Source organism: Phyllobates terribilis, unplaced genomic scaffold, assembly GCF_046119375.1.
Source record: "Phyllobates terribilis strain yellow unplaced genomic scaffold, ASM4611937v1 Scaffold_2__4_contigs__length_985480577, whole genome shotgun sequence".
Classification (NCBI taxonomy): Eukaryota; Metazoa; Chordata; class Amphibia; order Anura; family Dendrobatidae; genus Phyllobates; species Phyllobates terribilis.
The window spans coordinates 218312228-218335974 of record NW_027362762.1 but is presented as its reverse complement, the minus strand read 5'-3'; the positions used below and the strand labels follow the sequence as shown (position 1 = coordinate 218335974).

General features: G+C 42.9%; 1 protein-coding gene across 5 annotated transcripts in view; it reads right to left on the bottom strand.

The window, feature by feature from the left end:
- The window catches only part of EPSTI1 (epithelial stromal interaction 1), a 183399-nt gene that overhangs the window by 116514 nt on the left and 43138 nt on the right, over positions 1–23747 (bottom strand). For 4 of the 5 annotated variants that reach the window (XM_073663902.1, XM_073663904.1, XM_073663906.1 and 1 more), the window contains 4 exons: positions 23232–23315; positions 20595–20668; positions 15117–15200; positions 11389–11462 (listed from right to left, as the gene is read on the bottom strand). In XM_073663902.1, the coding sequence (XP_073520003.1) occupies positions 11389–11462; positions 15117–15200; positions 20595–20668; positions 23232–23315 (316 nt within the window). Of the gene's footprint in view, positions 1–11388; positions 11463–15116; positions 15201–20594; positions 20669–23231; positions 23340–23747 lie in introns of all 5 variants that reach the window. The other variant, XM_073663903.1, reaches the window with a different exon arrangement.

Genomic DNA, 23747 nt, shown 5'->3' with positions numbered 1-23747 from the left:
CCACCCAGTAGGAGGGGCCTGAGTAACACTTTCTTTCAGTGTGTTCTGTGCAACTGAGTTACCAGGTCCTGTCCTGTATCTTGTCTGTTTCTGCCACCCTGGGGGCTGCATACCCAGGCCTGTTACCTGTATCTGTGACTTGTAGCCTGTTCCGCCACCCTGGGGGTGGTATACCCAGGCCCGTTACCTGTATCTGTGACTTCTAGTCTGTTTCCGCCACCCTGGGGGCTGAGTTCCCAGGCTCGTTCCTGTATCTTGTTCCTGGTTCAGTTCCTGTCTGAACAGTGCCCTAGCCCGTTATTTGTTTGTCTCTATGTCCGTATCTTCCCTTTTCCTGCAGTGTCTGAACCTGCACCTAACTCCAACTCGTTGTCTCTGTACTTCTGTTTGTGAGTTGAGTCCACTCGCTACTTCATTGTAAGTACCTTGTCTGTATTTGCTCTGCTCTGCTTGTTTACCGCATCTGCAGGTTTTGCTCTGCTCTGCTTGTCTACCGCACCTGCGGGTTTTGCTCTGCTCTGCTTGTTTACTGCACCTGTGGGTTTTGCTCTGCTCTGCTTGTCTACTGCACCTGCGGGTTTTGCTCTGCTCTGCTTGTCTACTGCACCTGCGGGTTTTGATCTGCTCTGCTTTTCTAACACCTGCGGGTTTTGCTCTGCTCTGCTTGTCTACCGCACCTGCGGGTTTTGCTCTGCTCTGCTTGTCTATCGCACCTGCGGGTTTTGCTCTGCTCTGCTTGTCTACCGCACCTGCGGGTTTTGCTCTGCTCTGCTTGTCTACCGCACCTGCGGGTTTCGCTCTGCTTTGCTTGTCTACCGCCCCTGCGAGTTTTTCTCTGCTATTCTTGTCTACCGCACCTGCGGGTTTTGCTCTGCTCTGCTCGTCTACCACACCTGCGGGTTTTGCTCTGCTCTGCTTGTTTACTGCACCTGCGAGTTTTGCTCTGCTCTGCTTGTTTACTGCACCTGCGGGTTTTGCTCTGTTCTGCTTGTCTACCGCACCTGCGGGTTTTGCTCTGCTCTGCTTGTCTACCACACCTGCGAGTTTTGCTCTGCTCTGCTTGTCTACTGCACCTGCGGGTTTTACTCTGCTCTGCTTGTCTACCGCATCTGCGGGTTTTGCTCTGCTCTGCTTGTCTACCGCACCTGCAGGTTTTGCTCTGCTCTGCTTGTCTACCTCACCTGCGGGTTTTGCTCTGCTCTGCTTGTCTACCGCCCCTGCGGCTCTGTTCCTGTATCCCAGTCTGTACTGGTCCCTATCCTGCCTGAGTTCCTACCTGCCAGTACCCACCAGTCTGCATACCAGCCGTGCCTGCTAGTACTCACCTGTCTGCATGCCAGCCTAACCTGCCTGTTCCTGCGTTCCCCGGTGTGGGTCAACAGCTGTGACCGGGGTCTGACCTGGAGTAGCACCTGGTCCCTCTGCTCGGTTCCTCCCTGATTCACGGAGTCGACTGAGCCGAAGTGTGACCTTGGTCGGACCGAGTTGATACTTAGTCACGCCCCTCCAGGCACTCCTCGGTTCATGGTCCAGTGGGATCACTAACCACGCTCTCGCCAGTCAGTCCAGGCGTGTGCGTAACAACATCCAGCAGCTTACACGTAGCTTTCCAGAAGCGCGAAGTGAACTGAACACCGCGATCAGACACAATGTGGAGGGGAAGGCCGTGGAGACGAAAGATGTGCTGGATGAAGTCCTTAGCTAGCTCAGATGTGGACGGGAGACCAGGCAGAGGGATGAAGTGAGCCATTTTAGAAAAGCAGTCAGCGACCACCCAAATGACAGTACAACCGGCAGAAACAGGAAGATCCGTAATAAAGTCCATAGCTATGCGTTGCCATGGGGCAGAAGGTACAGGTAAGGGCAGGAGACGACCAGCGGGAAGATGCCTGGGAACTTTGTTACGGGCACAGGAGGAACAAACAATGACAAAATCAGCAACATCCTTGCGTAGAGAGGGCCACCAGTAATGCCAGGCGATGAGCAGGAAGGTCTTCCTCTGGCCAGCATGGCCGGCTAATTTGGACGAATGACCCCAGAGAAGAATCTTCTTACGATCTGGAACAGCTACAAAAGTCTTATCGGTACCACAAAAAATCCCAAAGGCATATTGCCTAATAGCACACTATATGAACCACAGGTAGTGTGCAGTAACAAGTACTAAACTCCAAAAGCATGTATACCACCAAGAGAAAAGAGCGAAGCTTTTATGGCAAAGATAAAAAGGTATAAATTTTATTGACACAGAGTATAAGACAACACAAAAACATATAATAAAAAGACATGTGCAAGGGGGCTAGAAGCGGTAGCAGCGAATACTGACAGTACTAGGGGGGGGGGGATGGGAATAACGAAGTGATGCATAACAGCAAAATCATGAATCAATAGATATAGCTTGCATCCATAAAGTGCATAGATCCCCGAACCCCTAACTGTGGCAATGGGGCTCCACAGAGTAGAGCCCTACGAATGGACTATAAATTAAGGAAGTATCCAGATTAAGTAAATCACTAATCAATATGTCAGCCATAAAAAGTCCAAATAGCAATGGAAAAAGTAATAGAACCCCTCATTGGGGCATGTGGAAAAAAAAAAAAAAAAAACACCACAGTAGGGGAGGATGGCAGATAGACAGTGCTTACCCTAGGTCAGTAATCCAGTAAGTAGAAGGGAAAGCCCGCTTCCCGACGCGCGTTTCGCGTGTATATTGATCGGCTTTCTCAAGGGAAGGTGTAATGATGTGGAAACAGGACCTTAAAATACATCATGTGGGAGGTCAGGTGGTGCACCACGTGACCGTCGAGTGGCCAATCACATCCATACTGCGGTGCATGCGCAGTGGAACGAGCAGGTCCCGCAGCTGCAACACGGCTGTCACTTCTGGGAGTACGCAGCAAAGGGCTGCATAGTCACAGAAGGGAAGACGCCGGGCGCAGCTGCACGGGGCAAGGTCGCACCACACGCACGCGCACAGAATGTGGGTGGCAACAAAGCAGAAGATACATTAAAAAGAACAGAGCATGGGAGTCGCTCTGTTGAAAGAAGCATATCACAATGAATGGGACACCCCTCCATATAAATCAATAAATTAGCACTCAATGATAATCACATACTGAAGCACCAATAATGAAGCACCAATAATTCATAATACATGGAATACAGGGAAATCGTTAAGTCGGATGGATACATATAACAATCTCCATCCATAGTTATGATGCATACAGAGAATCGAAGCTAGTGATTGCGAAGACGAGGTTGGTGCGTGGCTGTATATCTTGGGAGGGTAGAAAGGACCTATACAAAAATTAGTGGACAAAAATATGCAAAAACAAAAATTAAGAAACATAAAAACCACACCAAAGAAAAGAATGAAAATAAAATAAAAAATAGAAAATAAAAAATAAAAATTAAAAACTGCTACAGAAAAATACAACAAATACGCAGAGCAGACCAAAGAGAAAATGTCACCAGGAGGAGGTACACGCAGGGAAGATCATAAAAATGGAGCATAGCTAATGGTCTCGTTCAGACCATTAGGGGACAGAGTATCCAGTGTAACTATCCACTTTGTTTCTGTCTGGGCCAATATACGTTTCACGTTACCCCCTCTTGCCCCAAGATGGACAATGTCTATGCCCCGAATAAGTAATGATGATGGATTACAATCATGAAAGAGGCGGAAATGACGGGGAAGAGTTTTTAGTTCAGAGGGGTCCGTCACGGACTTGGCCGCAGCAATGTCCCTAACGTGTTCCCGGACTCTGACCCTGAGTTCCCTGGATGTAAGGCCAACATAAATGAGTGGACATCCACACGTAGCGTAGTAAACCACATTGGTGGAACTGCAGGAGATACGGTGTCGGATGACAAATTATTTATCCCCTGACGCAGAGTCAAAAGTCCGGGTGCGTAGGACATTGCTGCATGCCAAGCAGTGACCGCATGGAAAACACCCTAGAGTAGGTTGAAATGTTGAAAGAAAAGTTTTATTAGGAGGGACGTAATGACTCTTGACTATCATGTCGTTAAGATTTTTTGCCCTCCTCGACGTCATGGACGGAGAATCTCCAAGGGTGTCCACCAGAGCAGGTTCTGTCAATAAGATGGGCCAGTGTCTCTTAAGGATAGTGCGCATCTCGTTCGATTAAAAGAGGATATAATAGAGCCAAAGCAACACCCCGCTCCCAACTTCTATATGGCCAGAGAATCAATAGGTCCACTGACAATCAGACTCGCTTTATCTCTACATATAATACAAAGTGGAACGAGATGCACACTATCCTTAAGAGACACTGGCCCATCTTATTGACAGAACCTGCTCTGGTGGACACCCTTGGAGATTCTCCGTCCATGACGTCGAGGAGGGCAAAAAATCTTAACGACATGATAGTCAAGAGTCATTACGTCCCTCCTAATAAAACTTTTCTTTCAACATTTCAACCTACTCTAGGGTGTTTTCCATGCGGTCACTGCTTGGCATGCAGCAATGTCCTACGCACCCGGACTTTTGACTCTGCGTCAGGGGATAATCAATTTGTCATCCGACACCGTATCTCCTGCAGTTCCACCAATGTGGTTTACTACGCTACGTGTGGATGTCCACTCATTTATGTTGGCCTTACATCCAGGGAACTCAGGGTCAGAGTCCGGGAACACGTTAGGGACATTGCTGCAGCCAAGTCCGTGACGGACCCCTCTGAACTAAAAACTCTTCCCCGTCATTTCCGCCTCTTTCATGATTGTAATCCATCATCATTACTTATTCGGGGCATAGACATTGTCCATCTTGGGGCAAGAGGGGGTAACGTGAAACGTATATTGGCCCAGACAGAAACAAAGTGGATAGTTACACTGGATACTCTGTCCCCTAATGGTCTGAACGAGACCATTAGCTATGCTCCATTTTTATGATCTTCCCTGCGTGTACCTCCTCCTGGTGACATTTTCTCTTTGGTCTGCTCTGCGTATTTGTTGTATTTTTCTGTAGCAGTTTTTAATTTTTATTTTTTATTTTCTATTTTTTATTTTATTTTCATTCTTTTCTTTGGTGTGGTTTTTATGTTTCTTAATTTTTGTTTTTGCATATTTTTGTCCACTAATTTTTGTATAGGTCCTTTCTACCCTCCCAAGATATACAGCCACGCACCAACCTCGTCTTCGCAATCACTAGCTTCGATTCTCTGTATGCATCATAACTATGGATGGAGATTGTTATATGTATCCATCCGACTTAACGATTTCCCTGTATTCCATGTATTATGAATTATTGGTGCTTCATTATTGGTGCTTCAGTATGTGATTATCATTGAGTGCTAATTTATTGCTTTATATGGAGGGGTGTCCCATTCATTGTGATATGCTTCTTTCAACAGAGCGACTCCCATGCTCTGTTCTTTTTAGTGTATCTTCTGCTTTGTTGCCACCCACATTCTGTGCGCGTGCGTATGGTGCGACCTTGCCCCATGCAGCTGCGCCCGGCGTCTTCCCTTCTGTGACTATGCAGCCCTTTGCTGCGTACTCCCAGAAGTGACAGCCGTGTTGCAGCTGCGGGACCTGCTCGTTCCACTGCGCATGCGCCGCAGTATGGATGTGATTGGCCACTCGACGGTCACGTGGTGCACCACCTGACCTCCCACATGATGTATTTTAAGGTCCTGTTTCCACATCATTACACCTTCCCTTGAGAAAGCCGATCAATATACACGCGAAACGCGCGTCGGGAAGCGGGCTTTCCCTTCTACTTACTGGATTACTGACCTAGGGTAAGCACTGTCTATCTGCCATCCTCCCCTACTGTGGTGTTTTTTTTTTTTTTTTTCCACATGCCCCAATGAGGGGTTCTATTACTTTTTCCATTGCTATTTGGACTTTTTATGGCTGACATATTGATTAGTGATTTACTTAATCTGGATACTTCCTTAATTTATAGTCCATTCGTAGGGCTCTACTCTGTGAAGCCCCATTGCCACAGTTAGGGGTTCGGGGATCTATGCACTTTATGGATGCAAGCTATATCTATTGATTCATGATTTTGCCGTTATGTATCACTTCGTTATTCCCATCCCCCCCCCCCCTAGTACTGTCAGTATTCGCTGCTACCGCTCCTAGCCCCCTTGCACATGTCTTTTTATTATATGTTTTTGTGTTGTCTTATACTCTGTGTCAATAAAATTTATACCTTTTTATCTTTGCCATAAAAGCTCCGCTCTTTTCTCTTGGTGGTATAAAAGTCTTATCGGGTAGAAGACGAGACAGGTCAAACGGGGCCACAGTCATTATTCTGGAGGGGTCGATGATATGCAGAGGCTTCTCCTCTTAGTCAGAGGACAGGAATGAGGGGGACAGAGCGTTGGCTTTAACGTTCTTGTCCGCAGGGCGATAATGTAGAGTAAAGCAGAATCGGGCAAATAACAGAGACCACCAGACCTGACGTGGATTGAGTCTCTGGGCGTTTTGTAAATAGGCCAGGTTTTTGTGGTCTGTGTAGATGACTACCGGGTGCAGAGCCCCTTCCAGCAGGTAGCGCCACTCCTCCAGAGCCAATTTGATGGCCAGCAACTCACGATCTCCTGTGGAGTAGTAGCACGCGGATGAGGAGAAGAGCTTGGAGAAGAAGCCGCAGGTTACCATTCTTCCGGACGGGATTTCTGGGTGAGCACAGCTCTGGCTCCGGAGGAGGAAGCATCAACCTCCAGGAAGAACTGCTTGTTGCAGTCTTGACGGTGCAGCACAGGGGCGGAGGAGAAGGTTTGTTTTAGGGAGACGAAGGCCTCCTCCGCTTCGGGAGTCCACTCATTGGGATTCGCTCCCTTATGGGTGAGCGCCGAGATGGGAGCGGTCCGGGAGGAGAAATGAGGGATGAAGAGGTGGTAATAATTTGCGAAGCCCAGGAATCGCTGAATCGCCTTCAACCCCTCAGGTTGGGGTCATTTTAGACGGCAGAAACCTTCTTGGGATCCATCCGAAGACCAGTTTCGGAGATAATATATCCCAGGAACGGAAGGGAAGTCTGCTCGAAGAGACATTTCTCAAATTTTGCGTAGAGACGATTCTGCCGGAGCCTAAGTAGAACCTGACAAACATTCCTCCGGTGTGAGGGCAGATCCGGAGAGAAGACCAAGATATCGTCCAGGTACACCACTACGCAAGAATACAAGAGGTCACGGAAAATGTCGTTAACTAGCTCCTGGAAGACGGCTGGGGTATTACAGAGACCAAAGGGCATCACGCGGTATTCATAGTGACCGTCCCGGGTGTTAAATGCCATCTTCCATTTGGCTCCCTGGCGGATCTGGACCAAATTGTACGCCCCACGAAGATCAAGCTTGGTGAAGATTTTCGAGCCTTTAAGGCGGTCGAACAGCTCCGAGATGAGAGGCAGGGGGTACTTATTCTTGATGGTGATCTGGTTTAGGCCCCTGTAGTCGATACACGGCCGTAGTGAGCCGTCTTTCTTTTTAACAAAGAAGAATCCTGCTCCAGCCGGAGAATTAGATTTCTGAATGAATCCCCTAGCAAGATTCTCCTCAATGTACTCAGACATGGCCCGGGTCTCAGCCAGCGACAAGGGGTAGATTCGCTCGCGGGGAGGAGAAGCACCGGGTACCAGGTCGATTGGGTAATCATACGGCCTATGAGGTGAAAGTGTCTCTGCCTCCTTCTTGTCAAAGACGTCTGCATAGGACCAGTAGGGTGCCGGCAGACCAGGTAGATTAGCCGGAGAAGACGGAGGTCGAGCCGGACGAACCGGAACCAGGCAGGTCTCATGGCAATCCTGCCCCCAACTAAGCACCTCACCGGATCGCCAATTCAGGAAGGGTTCATGACTCTGTAGCCAGGGTAGACCTAGCAATAGGGAGTGAGAGAGTCCGGATAGCACATGAAAGGAGATCTTCTCCGAGTGCAGCATTCCCACCTGCAGGGTCACTGGCTCCGTGACGAGCAAGATGGTCTCCGAAAGGAGTCTCCCATCCACGGAAGCGACTGCCAGTGGCTCGGCCAGGCATTTGGTAGGAATCTGATACCGCTCCACAAGGGCCTGAGAAATGAGATTCCCAGCGGCTCCAGAATCCAGGTGGGCGGTCTCAAAGAAGCAGGTCTCTCCACTGGAAATAGAAAAGGAAAGAGTCAAGGACGGAGAGGATTTACTCTTGCCTAGGACGACCTCTCCGAGCGGTCCTAGACACTGGAGTTTCTCGGCTTCATCAGACAGGAACGGATCAGATGCTCCTTACTGCCACAGTAGAAGCAGCTCCCCTTGGCGCGGCGAGTCTCTTGGCGAGACTTGACCATCTTGGTCTCAACTTGCATGGGTTCAGGCGAGCTGACCGGGGAATTGCTGGTTGGGAGGAAGGTTTCTGGAATACAGGAGCGAGACCAGGAAATCTTCTCTCCCGGGTAGTCTCCTTAACTCGTTCCAGGAAAAGGATGTTAATCCGGGTAGCTAGTGACACCAGGTCATCCAGGGTGGAAGGGATGTCATGACCGGCTAGCTCATCCTTGATCCGTCCGGTAAGACCCTCCCTGGAGGTGGACACCAGGGCCTCGTTGTTCCAGGCAAGCTCAGATGAGAGGGTACGGAACTGTATGGCATACTGGCCCACGGTGAGACTCCCTTGGCGGAGAAGGAGCAGTGAGGAGGCAGTAGAAGTCTTCCATCCGGGCTCATCGAAGACCTTCCGGAAGGCAGTGAGGAAAGCCGGAAGATCGGACACCAGGGGATCCCCTCTCTCCCATAGGGGGTTTAGCCATGCCAATGCTTCCCTGGTGAGGTGAGACATGATGAACGCTACCTTGGCCCGGTCTGAGGGACACTGATGTGCCAGGAGTTCGAAGTTCAGCGTGCACTGGTTTAGAAAACACCAACATAAGACGGGGTCACCACCAAAACGTGGAGGCACAGAGAGCCGGGGTCCAGAGCTGGATGCCATGGCACTAGTAGGCTGAGGCGGACACAGGTAGGATGGACAGCGTGTCCAGGTGGGAGTTGACAGACCGCAGGTAGGTCAGGATAGTTTCCTGTTGGGATCTCTGAATAGAAACCTCTTGGTACAGGTCAGAAAGCGAAGGAGCCTGGGAGGCACCGGGTTCCATGGCCCGTGCAAACTGTTGTGGAACCTCTGTGCTGTGGTGCAAGGAGGGACCAGAGGGGCGTGACTAAGTATCTACTCAGCCTGACCAGGGTCGCATGGCAGCTCAGTCGACTCTGTGAACCAGGGAGGGACGGAGCAGAGGGACCAGGTGCCACTCTGGGCAGACCTTGTATGAGAGCTGGTGACTCCCACGGGTCAGAAGGCAGGAACTGACCGGTACAGCGGAAGAGCATGGCAGGCAGGCTGACGGGTGGTCCAGGTAGTCAGGCAGGCTGATTCGGCTGATAGCCAGACAGGTGCTCCGGGTAGGCAAGCTGGCGGGCACAACAGATAACAGGCAGGTGCTTCCAGGTAAGCAGGCAGGTGGAGACGGCAGGTAATGGCAGGCAAGCGTGCACGGCAGGTAACAGGCAGGTGCTTCCAGGTAAGCAGGCTGGCAGGCAAGGCAGGTAACAAGCAGGTGCTTCCAGGTAAGCAGGCTGGCAGGCAAGGCAGGTAACACACAGGTGCTTCCAGGTAAGCAGGCAGGCAGAGCCCATAGACAGACTGGCGGACTGGACTGAAGGCAGACTGTCGGGCTGGAAAGTAGTCAGGCTGGCGGACTGGACTGAAGATCAGACTGGCGGACAAGACTGACTTGCAGAGAACCTGAGGGCTGAAGAAAAGTAAGTATCACAAAGCAACAACCTTGCACGGGCACCTCCATATTGGAGGAGGTGTTCTAAATAGGGAGAGTCCTCCGGCCATTGGCCGGGGACTTTTTAGGATGCACTAAGCACAGTGCACGAGAAGCTGCGTGCACCAGCAGCAACAGCAGCAGGGAGGCCGGAAGACGCCGGAGCAGGAGCGCGGCGGTAAGGGGGACAGCGTCTCTGCCTAGCAGAGGGCAGAGACGCCGATGCTACAATATGCTGTGGTAAAGCGACTTGCTCGGCTCTCACAGAGGCAGACACAGGAAACACGGCTCAGGTTAACTTCCTGCGGGTTTATTATACGGCATAAACCATGTCAAGGCTCCACAAAATAAACAAGTCAACTCCAGGCAAGGTGCTGTGGTCAGATGAGACAAAAATTTAGCTCTTTGGCATTAACTCAACTCGCCGTATTTGGAGGAAGAGAAATGCTGCCTATGACCCAAAGAACACCGTACCCACTGTCAAGCATGGAGGTGGAAACATTATGTTTTGGGGGTGTTTCTCTACTAAGGGCACAGGACTACCTCACCGCATTAATGGGAGAATGGATGGAGCCATGTACCGTAAAATCCTGAGTGATAACCTCCTTCCCTCCACCAGGACATTAATAATGGGTCGTGGCTGGGTCTTCCAGCAAGACAATGACCCAAAACATACAGCCAAAGCAACAAAGGATTGGCTCAAAAAGAAGCACATTAAGGTCATGGGGTGGCCTAGCCAGTCTCCAGACCTTAATCCCATAGAAAATTTCTGGAGGGAGTTGAAGCTCCTGGGTTGCCAAGCGACAGCCTCAAAATCTTAATGATTTAGAGATGATCTGCAAAGAGGAGTGGACCAAAATTCCTCCTGACATGTGCGCAACCCTCATGATCAACTACAAACAACATCTGACTCCTGTGCTTGCGAACAAGGGTTTTGCCACCAATTATTAAGTGTTGTTTGGCAGAGGAATCAAATACTTATTTCTCACTGCAAACTGCAAATAAATGTATCTAATTTATACAATGTAATTTTCTTGATTTTTTTTGTGATATTATATCTCGCAATGTGAAAATTAACCTATCCTTAAAATTATAGACTGTTCATATCTTTGTCAGTGGGCAAACTTACAAAAACAGCAAGGGATCAAATAATTATTTCCCCCACTGTATATATTTATATTATATATATACACACCACACATCTACATAGAGGGGGAGATCTGTGCATATATACAGTTGAAACCAGAAGTTTACATACATAAACTATATAAAAAGACACATATGCATGTTTTGTGAGCAGCTTGTGGAAGGATATCCCAAACGTTTGACCCAAGTCATTCAGTTTAAGGGCAATGGTACCAAATACTAATGAAATGTATGTAAACTTTTGATTTTGCAGTAAGTAATAAAAATGCCTTAAAACATTCTCTCTCATTATTCTGGCATTTGGCAAATATTAAAAATTATGGTAATCCTAATTGACCTAAAACGGGAAAGTTTCATTCTGATTTCATTTCAGATATTGAGAAAAACATGAATATGTGTCTTTTTATATACTGTATGTAAACTTCTGGTTTCAACTGTATATGTATATATTTATTATAGAAAGAGATAATTTACTGTTGTCTGTCTTCAAGCCATTTTTGCTTTCTTTCCAAATCCTGTTTTTGTCTATTTTCTTCCAGCTTTTCAGACTGAAAAAAAGCACAAAGAGAAAAAAGCTTTTTTTATTTAATCTTGCTATGCTGTGAAGCAGAATAATATAAATAAAACGGTAGAAAAACGTACAGCAAACATGTTGCCAATTTTATATTTTGACAGAATGTTCACAACTAAGAATAAATATAGTTTGCCATCAAAAAATGTTAAAGGTGTATCAAAATTTGAGTTTCAGCACATAATGTTGTTCATTATCAAATTAGAAAGGTAAATATGAATGAAACAATGGCCTTTGTTCAGTATACTCGTATTATCAATAAGTGGTTAAAGGGATTTTCCCCACAAAGTTCATTTTAATGAATAGATCTTGGAATAAAAATAAGTTCCACAATTGGATGTGTTTAAAAACATGTTCCTGTGCTGAGATAATCTTATAAATGTTCCTCTGCTGTGTACTGTGTTATGGCTGTGTCTAACTATACAGGGACATGGTCTGATCATACCACAGCTCCTGGGCAGGGGAGGATGCAAAAGAAAGTATACAAATACGACAGCAAGGGCTCGCAAATGATTATTTCTCTGCTTGTTTTTTTAACGAAGAAAGAAAGAATAATTTGCGAGCCCATGCTGTCATGTTTGTATAGTCTTTTGCCCCCTCCCACCCTCCCGCCTAGGAGATGTGGTATGATCAGACCATTATCTCAGCACATTTGTTTTTAAACACATCCAATTGTGGAACTTATTATTATTCGAAGAGCAATTGGTTAACATGAACTTCGTTCGTGGGAAAACCCCTTTACGTTTGAATTACATTACCAATATGCAAAGATCAGAGATACTAACAGACAGCACTGAAAGAGGACATATCACCAGGACGAAAGTGGCCAGTTTTTGCGCTTATTTTATTTCCATTGCTCCCATTCTATTCCGATTTGGAAGCTGAATGACCATATTCAATTTCTCATGAACTTTAGGCTATGTACAGTGGTGGTCAAAAGTATTGGCACCCCGGCAATTCTGTCAGATAATACTCAGTTTCTTCCTGAAAATGATTGCAATCACAAATTCTTTGGTATTATTATCTTCATTTAATTTGTCTTCAAAGAAAAAACACAAAAATAATTGTCCTAAAGCCAAATTGGATATAATTCCACACCAAACCTAAAAAAAGGGGGTGGACAAAAGTATTGGCACTGTTTGAAAAATCATGTGATGCTTCTCTAATTCATGTAATTAACAGCACCTGTAACTTACCTGTGGCACCTAACAGGTGTTGGCAATAACTAAATCACACTTGCAGCCAGTTAACATGGATTAAAGTTGACTCAACCTCTGTCCTGTGTCCTTGTGTGTACCACATTGAGCATGGAGAAAAGAAAGAAGACCAAAGAACTGTCTGAGGACTTGAGGAAGCATTAGCAATCTCAAGGCTACAAGTCCATCTCCAAAGACCTGAATGTTCCTGTGTCTTCCGTGCGCAGTGTCATCAAGAAGTTTAAAGCCCATGGCACTGTGGCTAACCTCCCTAGATGTGGACGGAAAAGAAAAATTGACGAGAGATTTCAACGCAAGATTGTGCGGATGGTGGATAAAGAACCTCGACTAACATACAAACAAGTTCAAGCTGCCCTGCAGTCCGAGGGTACAACAGTGTCAACCAATACTATCCGTCGGCGTCTGAATGAAAAGGGACTGTATGGTAGGATACCCAGAAAGACCCCACTTCTTACCCCGAGACATAAAAAAGCCAGGCTGGAGTTTGCCAAAACTTACCTGAGAAAGCCTAAAACGTTTTGGAAGAATGTTCTCTGGTCAGATGAGACAAAAGTAGAGCTTTTTGGGAAAAAGCATCAACATAGAGTGTACAGGAAAAAAAAAGAGGCATTCAAAGAAAAGAACACGGTCCCCACAGTCAAACATGGCGGAGGTTTCCTGATGTTTTGGGGTTGCTTTGCTGCCTCTGGCACTGGACTGCTTGACCGTGTGCATGGCATTATGAAGTCTGAAGACTACCAACAAATTTTGCAGCATAATGTAGGGCCCAGTGTGAGAAAGCTGGGTCTCCCTCAGAGGTCATGGGTCTTCCAGCAGGACAATGACCCAAAACACAGTTCCAAAAGCACTATAAAATGGTTTGAGAGAAAGCACTGGAGACTTCTAAGGTGGCCAGCAATGAGTCCAGACCTGAATCCCATAGAACACCTGTGGAGAGATCTCAAAATGGCAGTTTGGAGAAGGCACCCTTCAAATATCAGGGACCTGGAGCAGTTTGCCAAAGAAGAATGGTCTACAATTCCAGTAGAGCATTGTAAGAAACTCATTGATGGTTACCGGAGGCGGTTGTTCGCAGTTATTTCGGCTAAAGGTTGTGCAACCAAGTATTAGGCTGAGGGTGCCAATACTTTTATCTGGCCCATTTTTGGAGTTTTGTGTGAAATGATCAATGATTTGATTTTTGCTTCATTCTCTTTTGTGTTTTTTTCCTTGCAAGCAAATTAAATGAAGATAATAATACCAAAGAATTTGTGATTGCAATCATTTTCAGGAAGAAACTGAGTATTATCTGACAGAATTGCAGGGGTGCCAATACTTTTGGCCACCACTGTAGCCCCATCCCTCCCTACAAATCGACTTATGGATTCAGTCCACAGTTTTCAACATGTCTGTAAAGCAGTGTTGCCAACTGTCCAGGAATTCCTGGACAGTCTGTAAAAATAAGGCATTTTTTTCTCCAATGTGTAAAAAGAAGCTTGAGAAACCTTTATAGATTGTTATAACTGTAATAATCATCATTTTACATTTTACACTTCATACATTAGATTGTTTTACAAGAGCTGGCAATTGGGAAGTACTGTAGGTGTAGGCTACAATAAAACGTTGAAACTTAGGGCCCAGGCACTCCATTATATCATATCTCTGTATATAAGATCCAAGTTATCTAAAAGTGTAATAGATCACCTCCAAGTGTCATGTCATGTTCTAACAGGTATCATGTTACAGTGCTATTATCCACCAAAAGCATTGTTTCTAGGGAAGAATATTTCCGCACGGAGGTTTCTCATAGTGGAGCATGGGGTGCTGAAGGCTCTGCAGGGACTCCATGTGCATCATACAGGCTGCATGTGCTGCTAAACAGACTTTATGTGTCTTGATACAAAAGACGCAATAAAATAAAGAAGGCAGCACAAAGCTGCACAATGCTTTTCTTCTTTGTGTTTTTTTTGGTGCTGTTGTTGTTTGCTTGCATATAAATAAGCCTATCAATCAATCAATCAATAATTTGAATCTATCGAAAAAATGACAGAAACCAATCAGGCAAATTACTAAAATGTGTTCCAATACCTAAAGCATGTTTTAAAGGCAAGCAATAAAATATTATTTTTAATGTACTAGCTTGCACTACTGAAGAAATGAAAGTCATAATTCTATTGATGGTGAGTTTTTGGCTTTAGTAAATATAAACGTCCTCAATATGTCTACAATGAATCTCTTAAAATTCTTAATACCCTTAAGCTCAAATGCTGTAATAGATGGACTGCCAAACTATTTTTCTTTGCAAACTTAGACGTAAGGGAACCAGTATATACAAGAAATCAGCTTTCACACTGTAATAATTTATGACACTATGATTTGATTTCCGATGGACATAAAGATGTAAGAAACAATATACCATTTTGTAAAACATGTACCTTTTTTCTCTGAATGTCTTTCATCTCTTGTATCTTAGCATCTTCCTCCTCCTTTTGCTTTCTTCTTTGATCTTCTCTCTGGATCTGAACAAAACCTTAAATTTAGTGTTCAGAATATCATTATGAAATGAACTAGAGGCAGATAAGCCAAGCTAATTAATCCTTAAAGGGGTATTCCCATTTCCAATATCCTGTCCCAATATGTAGTAGGTATAATAATAATATTAGCAAATACCTCAGATTAGAAATGTAGTATAGTTCTTCAGATTTTCTATGCTTACCTTATCTGCAGGGCATTGCAGTAGCTTAGGTATCCATGGTTACGACCACTCATATAGTGACAGTTAGTTGTTAGTGGTTGTAACCATGGATATTTAAGCTATTGAAGTTTAAAACAATGGATTGTAGACTTGTGTAGAACATCGGTCCAAGTTTGTCAGCCTAGATGTAAGCCATGTTGGCTAGATTTTAATAAAAGCAAGCATTTTATGCAATAATAGCTCATGCGTTGATAATCAAATTCAATGTCTCCCCCAAGCTGAATCTACCTTTCTTTGTGATTAGATGCATTCAGAATATTTACAACAAAGACGTCAAGCCATGCAGAAACGTAGCATTACAGTGTTAAATACAGACAAAGCAGAAGTGACAGTGGTAATAATCACTTGCATTATTACTCTTGCTGCTCAGTTATGATTATACAATATATCACCGTAATACACAGATTTAATAAATGACTTGTTCATTAACAAGGATGAAAAATATTTTCCCTAGCAAATAATTGTCCCCTGCGTCTTTTGTGTCTATGATTGTAATGCGGCAAACGTACTGTTGTGCATTTCTATTTCATAATAAAGAACCTTTTAACATTTCTAATTAAATTGTCTAGTATTTAACTATCAAGCCCCTTTTTTTAATATAAGAGTGAAGCATAATAAAACTCCAACAGGGTTAATTTATGACAAAACATTCTGTAGGTTGAATTGTACAGCATATTATTATGGAGGGGAAGGTGAAAATATGCAATTTTTCCCCACTCTTTTACATAACCATGCTTCCGTTCCATAAACCATACCTCCCATACAGAAAACAGACTATTGTTTAGTTTATGCTCAAGTTGAACAGGATTCAGTTTAATTTTTTCTTAAGGGGAATCTGTGATCAGACTTTTGCCACCTAATCTAAAAGCATCATGATGTAGATTTAGAGACCCTGATTCCAATGATGTGTCACTTAGTGGGCTCCTGTTTTATCAGCAGGAGATTATCACTAGGGGACTAGCAAACCTGCTGTTATATAGTTCTCCATGAACTATGTACAATCCCGCCCCCCCCCCACCGCTGATTGGTTGCTTTCTGCCTATGCACAGAGTACACAGAAAGCAGCCAGTGGTGTGAGCAGGGTTATATAGAGCTCAGAATTCAGAGAACTGGTAGATCTGCTGCAGATGAAACACTAATTTTATGAAAACTGCAGCAAGCAGCCCAGTAAGTGATACATCACTGGAATCAGGATTGCTGCCTCTAAATCATGCTGCTCTCACATGGGGTAGCAAAAATTTGGAGACAGATTCCTTTTAACAATATAAAAGGCAAAAGCAAGCTGTGATTTGGACTTTGTGTTGGGTCACTGTCTCTGTGCTAACCTGTTGTGCCCTCCTCTCTAGATACTAATGTCACAAACTGTAAAGAGCCCAACTAGTCTTGAATATAGAACTTATATAATGCCGCTATATAGTACACAATCGTAGAATCAAAAAAGTCTAAAGCTCAAACAGAACTCCACGCAGAGCCTACATATAGTGACTACAGTATACATAATTCTGTAATTTTGCCAAAACAATGTCAGAATACATTGCTTAATTGCCATCAAGAGGCAAAATTACACAAGCAAAATATTACTTTGATACACTGTGGTGGCAAAAAGTCATTTAATGCCTAGAAATACAGTGGATTTCACATGTAAAGCACCATGGAATAAATGGCACTATAATAATAATAAATAATAATACAATTAATAACATACATAAATTGTGTATACCATATCTTAAATAATAGTGGCAACAATGATTAAAGACTGCCACATATTACCTAAATGTATACTGCTATACAGCGCCCAGATAGTGTTGTCAGTGCACTTTAAGCAGTGATCAGCTTATCAGGTTATTTTGTACTTTTACAGTAAGACAACTTCCTCAAAGGGATCCTGTAAGGTGCTGTTGCCCAAACTACAGCCACCATGAGTCAGAAACATGCTGTCATAATGCAAATATCTATGTTTTACTCTAAAACATACATGTCAAACTTAAACACACAAAGGGCCAAAATGAAAAACTTGGACAAAGTCGCGGGCCAACCTGTATACAGTATAATGAGCCCCACATAGTCCTCCATACAGAATAATGGGCCCCATAAAGTCCTCCATACAGAATAATGGGCCCCACATAGTCCTCCATACAGTATAATGGGCCCCACATAGTCCTCCATACAGTATAATGGGCCCCACATAGTCCTCCATACAGTATAATGGGCCCCACATAGTCCTCCATACAGTATAATGGGCCCCACATAGTCCTCCATACAGAATAATGGGCTCCACATAGTCCTCCATACAGTATAATGGGCCCCACATAGTCCTCCATACAGAATAATGGGCCTCACATAGTCTTCCATATAGTATAATGGGCCCCGCATAGTCTTCCATATAGTATAATGGGCCCCACATAGTCTTCCATATAGTATAATGGGCCCCACATAGGGGTGGTTGTTCTGGTATTGGGTGCCAAATATAACCACCGTGCGGGCTAGATTTGGCCCGTGTTTGACACATGTGCTCTAAAACAATGCGTCATTTCAGAAAAACACACCTTGGACTGGGGCCAGGGACAACGTGACCGAGATAACAGGTCTCTTTATGTGTGAATAGGGAGATACCTGTTAGTAAAGCAAAGGCGGGTGGAGGGAGCCAGAGGGACATAACTAAGTGACTAATCATATTAGTCACCTTGTTCAAAACTCCAAGTATGAAAAACAAGTGTCATTCACCAATGGTGTAACTTCTTATAAATCGTCCATTACTGTGTGCAAAAGAAAGGGAGGGAGAAACACAGAATGTCCCAGGCAGCGTCTGCTTCACATTTAACTGACGCCTCCTCCAGCCCAGAAGCCATTTTTGGGAGGTTTCTTTTTATAGCGTTCATAATGCTGTAAAAATTACCTAGCAATACTGCTCTCCAAATCAGTATGTACATGTCTACATTGTTTTTCATTTAAGTGGTTAAAGCAAATTCTGAATATCGTAAAATAAAAAAATAATTGGTTTGCATCACCCTTTTCTGAGAGCTGTACTGATTTTATTTTCGTTTTAATAGAGGTGCGTGAGGGCTTGTTTTTTGTGTAACAAACTGATGTTTTCATAGGTAAATATGAGGTTTTGATTACATTTTATCGCAATTTTTTAAACTTGTATGGTGACCAAAAAATATAACTTTATTGCAATATATAAACAAAATGACTATCTTAATTCTCTCAAAAAGGACAAAGATGGTATCAGTTCAGCCTTCAGCAACGTGTGCACTGATGATTGCACTATTTAAAGGTCGCTGTCAGTGACTGGCAATGGCATTTAAAGGGGTTGTCCACTACTAGGACAACCCCTTCTTGAACTAAATGTTTGGCCCTGATAAAATAAAAAAGCTTATACTCACCTCCTGTGCTAGCGCCGTTCCAGCGGTGTCGGCACTCGTGGTCCCAGGGCTCTCGTGTGGTGGAATGACACGTGGTGCCCGGTGCCCAATCAGTGCTGGTGTCCCTGTCCCCGCCTTCCTTTGAAATTGAACATGAAGAGGAAGTCAGATCAGCTGAAGCCTTCCTCTTCGTGTTCAAAATGTCCAAAGGCGGAACGGCACCAGCACAGTAGGTGAGTATAGTTTTTTTTATCGGGGCCAAACATTTTGTTCAAGAAAGGGTTTTCCTTGTAGTGGACAACCCCTTTAATTGGTTAAACAGCAGTTACTGGAGTTAGCTCTGGTTGCTGCTGTCACAGTAAGATGCTAGCTGGGCATCACAGCCAGTATCTCCAGAGTCTATAGGAAAAGAAAATCCCGGCACTCAATTGAAAAAAGCCTTGGACAGGCTGAAACATCTTTTTGTGAGTTGTGGAATAAGCCAACTAATTATCAACACGTGAGTGCCGGGATTTTCTTTTCCTATAGACATGGTTTTCCACGTGCACCACCCTAGCTACACGGAGTGCCGACTATTCCTTCTTTATACTGAGTATCTCCAGAGTGGCCTCAGCTCCTGACCTCGCTCCATAAACTAGCACCTGACATGTAACTTACTATTACATCTCATGTTGTTACAGGGTTAATTGCCCTTCTCACATTTCTTGCTTTTGATAACTCAATGCTGGATAAGAATTACCTTGCCTAGAAGCAGTATCCTTATCCTCCAGTATCAGTAATACGTGGTAGCAGTATCCTTAATCAGCATATAGCATTAGCAATATATAATTTGCTTGGGGTTTGTAAATGACACAGTCATAAAGCTTTTACATGATTTTGTAATGATTCTCAAATGTTGCACCATATTAAGTTATCACGATACATAAAGCATACTTACCAACACGGGGTTCTTTAATTAAGGGACACTTTAAGCCCAGTTTCTTTTGTATATGTAGCATAAAATACAATATTAAACACATTGGGGGACATTTATTATTGAGTTTGCCCCAATATTTCGTGTAAATTGCAACAATAAAATGCCTAAGCTAAGTTAATCAATGTCTTATGCCATGTAATACACCATTTTTTGCAAGTGTGACTTTTTAGGCTTGGTTGTCCGCTTCCCAGTGTTGGATAACAGTGAAACTTTTTGTTAAATTGCAAAATTCCACAAGTTTTTGCACAAGTTACAACTTTATAATGTTAATTAGTACATTTCCAAATGTTATAATAGAGCAAGAGGCTAATATGTTAAATGATGCATGTTATAGAATTTTGCACAAATTGCCTTTTTATGCCTGTTTCAAATTGCTACAATATAATTGTACTTGTTCCACACCTTTTTTAGGGCAACTATAACCTGTAGAATATGTGAAATACATACGAATGCACTCATAAATTACATAAAAAAAAAGGTTAACCGTATTCCTTTTCTTGTCATTCTAATTTATAGTTTTGGCATAGGTGCTAAAAGTATTCTTACATTTTGTAAAACATTGATAAATTTGGCTTAGGCATTTGCATCAATGAGCTGTCACAATTTACACAAAAAATTGACATAAACGAAATGATAAATGTAACTCAATCTGTTTTATATTGTATAATACAAATGATTCAGGGCTTAAAATGTCACTTTATTAGGAGCTCCACTGTTGGTGAGTATGGTTTATGTAATGTGATAACTTTCTGATTTAAGAAATTAACATGTACAAATCAATCATGCAAGATACGAGTAATAAAAAACACAAGCCAACCATTTTTTGATACTTGGACTGAGACAGTATCCGTTGCTGCTGCTGTCGTGCTTCTGATTCGGATATATATCCTCCTACAAAACACATAGCACAGCGTAAGCCAACAAAATCACAATTTGGCTCTTCACTAGCACAAGTAGTCAAACTTCTCACGAGACACGTCCCTACGAGTTTAGCTGTGCTCCTATTTATTGGGGGGGACTGAAATTGCCAGAACAAGTTTTCTGCTATAGAAACCTGTAGAACTGTGATTGCTGTTCTGAGCTATAATGAAATTTGTAACTCTGGATCTGTACAAGATAAATAATGTATTTTGTATTTACAAAGTTATTTCTTGATGTACAAATATTGAAATTAATATTTCTTAAAAATCAGTAAGTGCACAATATTAGCAGGACACCATAAAATGTTTCCATTTCTTTTTAGCTGTTTTTACTGTTTAGGCTAATATTCATTACTTATCCTTTTGCATTGTTTTCCTTATGGTTTTCCTTATGGTCATTAAGCAGGGGCGGACATATCATTGGTACAACTTGCTCAGCCGCGCAGGGGCCCAAGAAGTAAGAGGCCCATTTCCACCTCCAAAGCAGAAGGGTTTGTGCATTATAATGAGCTGTTAGACTGAAAAGGACCCATATATTGTTCTTGTACAGGGGCCCTCTTATGTCTGTGTCCACGAGTGTCATTAAGTGAGAATGCACACATTCCTTTTAAAATCATATCTTCCAATGATATTTTCCAAAAAGCTACCATTATCATCAATTGTGCCACAGCTGAGCACTGAGCTACACTTGGAGCCAGTCTAATGGCTGTCAGCATTTCGCATCAGTGTTTGTATGCCAAAACCAAGAGTGAAACTTACAGAGAAAAAGTGTAATTGAATGATTGATTGACACTTGGTTTGGAGACACTCCTGGTGCTGGCATGCAAACACTGATGAAATATTCATAAAAAAATACTAATATATGAACAAAGCCTAACTCTACTGAATTGCATATGTTAGGCCTTTTCCAGATGTCAGATTTTTGAGTATGAGTGCTATCCGTGTTTTTCACTGATAGTACTTATACCTATGATAATCTATGGGGTCATTTACATGTCCAATTCTTTCCTTGGACCGATTGTTCAGTGGAAAATATCGGAGACATGTCCAATTTTGACCTTAAGGTCAGATCAAAATCAGCAGTGCAAGTCAATTGGTCCCTAAAAAAAAAAAATTGAAACTGCACTTGTATGACATCACAGACTGTCAGAATGGAGAAGGTGGAATTTATTTTTTAAATTTCTCCACGTACGAGAAAATCAGATGACACTTATATAACACTCTTATCAAACTCTGGTCAGAGTCTCAAAAGAATAATTTTCTCCTACGCAAAAAAAATCGGGCATCTGAATGAGGCCTAAGTGCGGTGGGCTTCATTGCTGTGTTCGCCCACTGCAGCTGTATAATCTGTATTTTCTCTAGTGACATATTTGGGAACTATATGATAATCAGAGGTTTCCGGATATTCTTGACATCTATAGTTTCTATTTGCTCACTACAATATTAGCTTGATTTGCTAAACTCTAGAATACCATTAAGTCATGAATAACTTACAAGACACTCATTATCTAAGAATGCTTATTGTTTAAAGGTTGGGGACCCATATTTAGACAGTTAAAAGGTTGAACTTGAAGTAACTCCTCTATGTAAGGTTATATTCTCACACATCCGTGTGAAATGTCTGAGTGGATGTATTCACACATCCGTTAAAATCATGGATACAATAGCGAGATCAGTTTGACTCAGACCATGCCTTATTCTAATAGAATTTTGTACATCAGAATCGTTTAACACAATCTATGGAGATCCGTGAGACATGGATTCCGTTTCCATTTTGCATCCGCGTCTCCGAATCTGTTTCTTAGCAATAAATTTGAATAAAACTTGTGACCATCCAGGGGTCTTTTTATTGAATTAGAAGCAAGCACACCACTTTTCAGTAAAAAAAAATGGAAGCGAAAAAAACTACAAGGAAAAAATGCAATGTGTGAAAGAGATTACTGTTACTGTAAAAAGTTTTTTTCCCCCACAAAAACGCTATGTGCGAACAAGCCTTAACTCACATTGCATGAAGATTAACACACAAAGCTTTACTGTACAGCAGAATCACAGCACTTCCTTTCCATTTTCAGTTTTAAGTGTTCAGTCCTCTTGCAGAAAAACAATTGATCACATCATAATGGTCATTTAAATCAATGGGGTGTCCATGTAAATAAAGGATGTAATGTGACCTACAAATACATTTTTTTTCTACATCCCATCCATTTTGGTTAATAAATGTCCTAAGTCTATAGGGAGGCGGAGGGAAAGTTGATTTAAGATGTTTTACTATCTAAAATATGTAAAATTGTTTTTTATTGTATCAGCTAGTTTGTTCCCTAAATAGTAACCAGCTCTTATCTGACTTTTACATTATAAGTTATGACCTAATTAAAATATAAAAAAATAAAACAATACATGTATTAAAATAATATTTTCTAGGGTTAAGGGACATATTGCAGAGTCTCAAATTCCATTGCTGCATTATCAATGATTTGATTTCAATTAAATTCTTTTACATCTTAAGACAACCTCTTCAGCTTTTTTTTACTAACCTAGTCTGCTCGGAGGAAGATCTATACGTCCTAGGCTCATAGATTGCTTGAAGTGGTCATAATCCTCTTCCTCTTTTCTTGCCACTTGAAGACAATAACAAAGTTTGCCTGCATTGTTAATTTGCTTTTTTATACCCAGGACACACTGACAAATGTCACTGTGAAGTCATTACAAAAGTAACACAGTTTGTATGTAACACAGATGCTCTGTGTAATTGTATAACTATTTTAGAAGCATAAGCTGAGTCAAGATTACTATGCAAATGCTTGATTTCAATTATTGTATTTTAATTTTCCATCTGCTTACTAAAAGAACAGCTGTATACTGACTATATTGTGTGTTGCATATGCACCCTTGCCCTTCCTACTTGTTAATGTACAGGCTTACTAGTAAGGCTAAAGTATTAATTTAGATCTCAAAAAACTACAGAAACAAAAGGCATAGTTTACATAGTATGTAGAAGAATTTTGCTAAACATCTTTGACAGTATGTCACTGACATTGGCTGCTTTTATT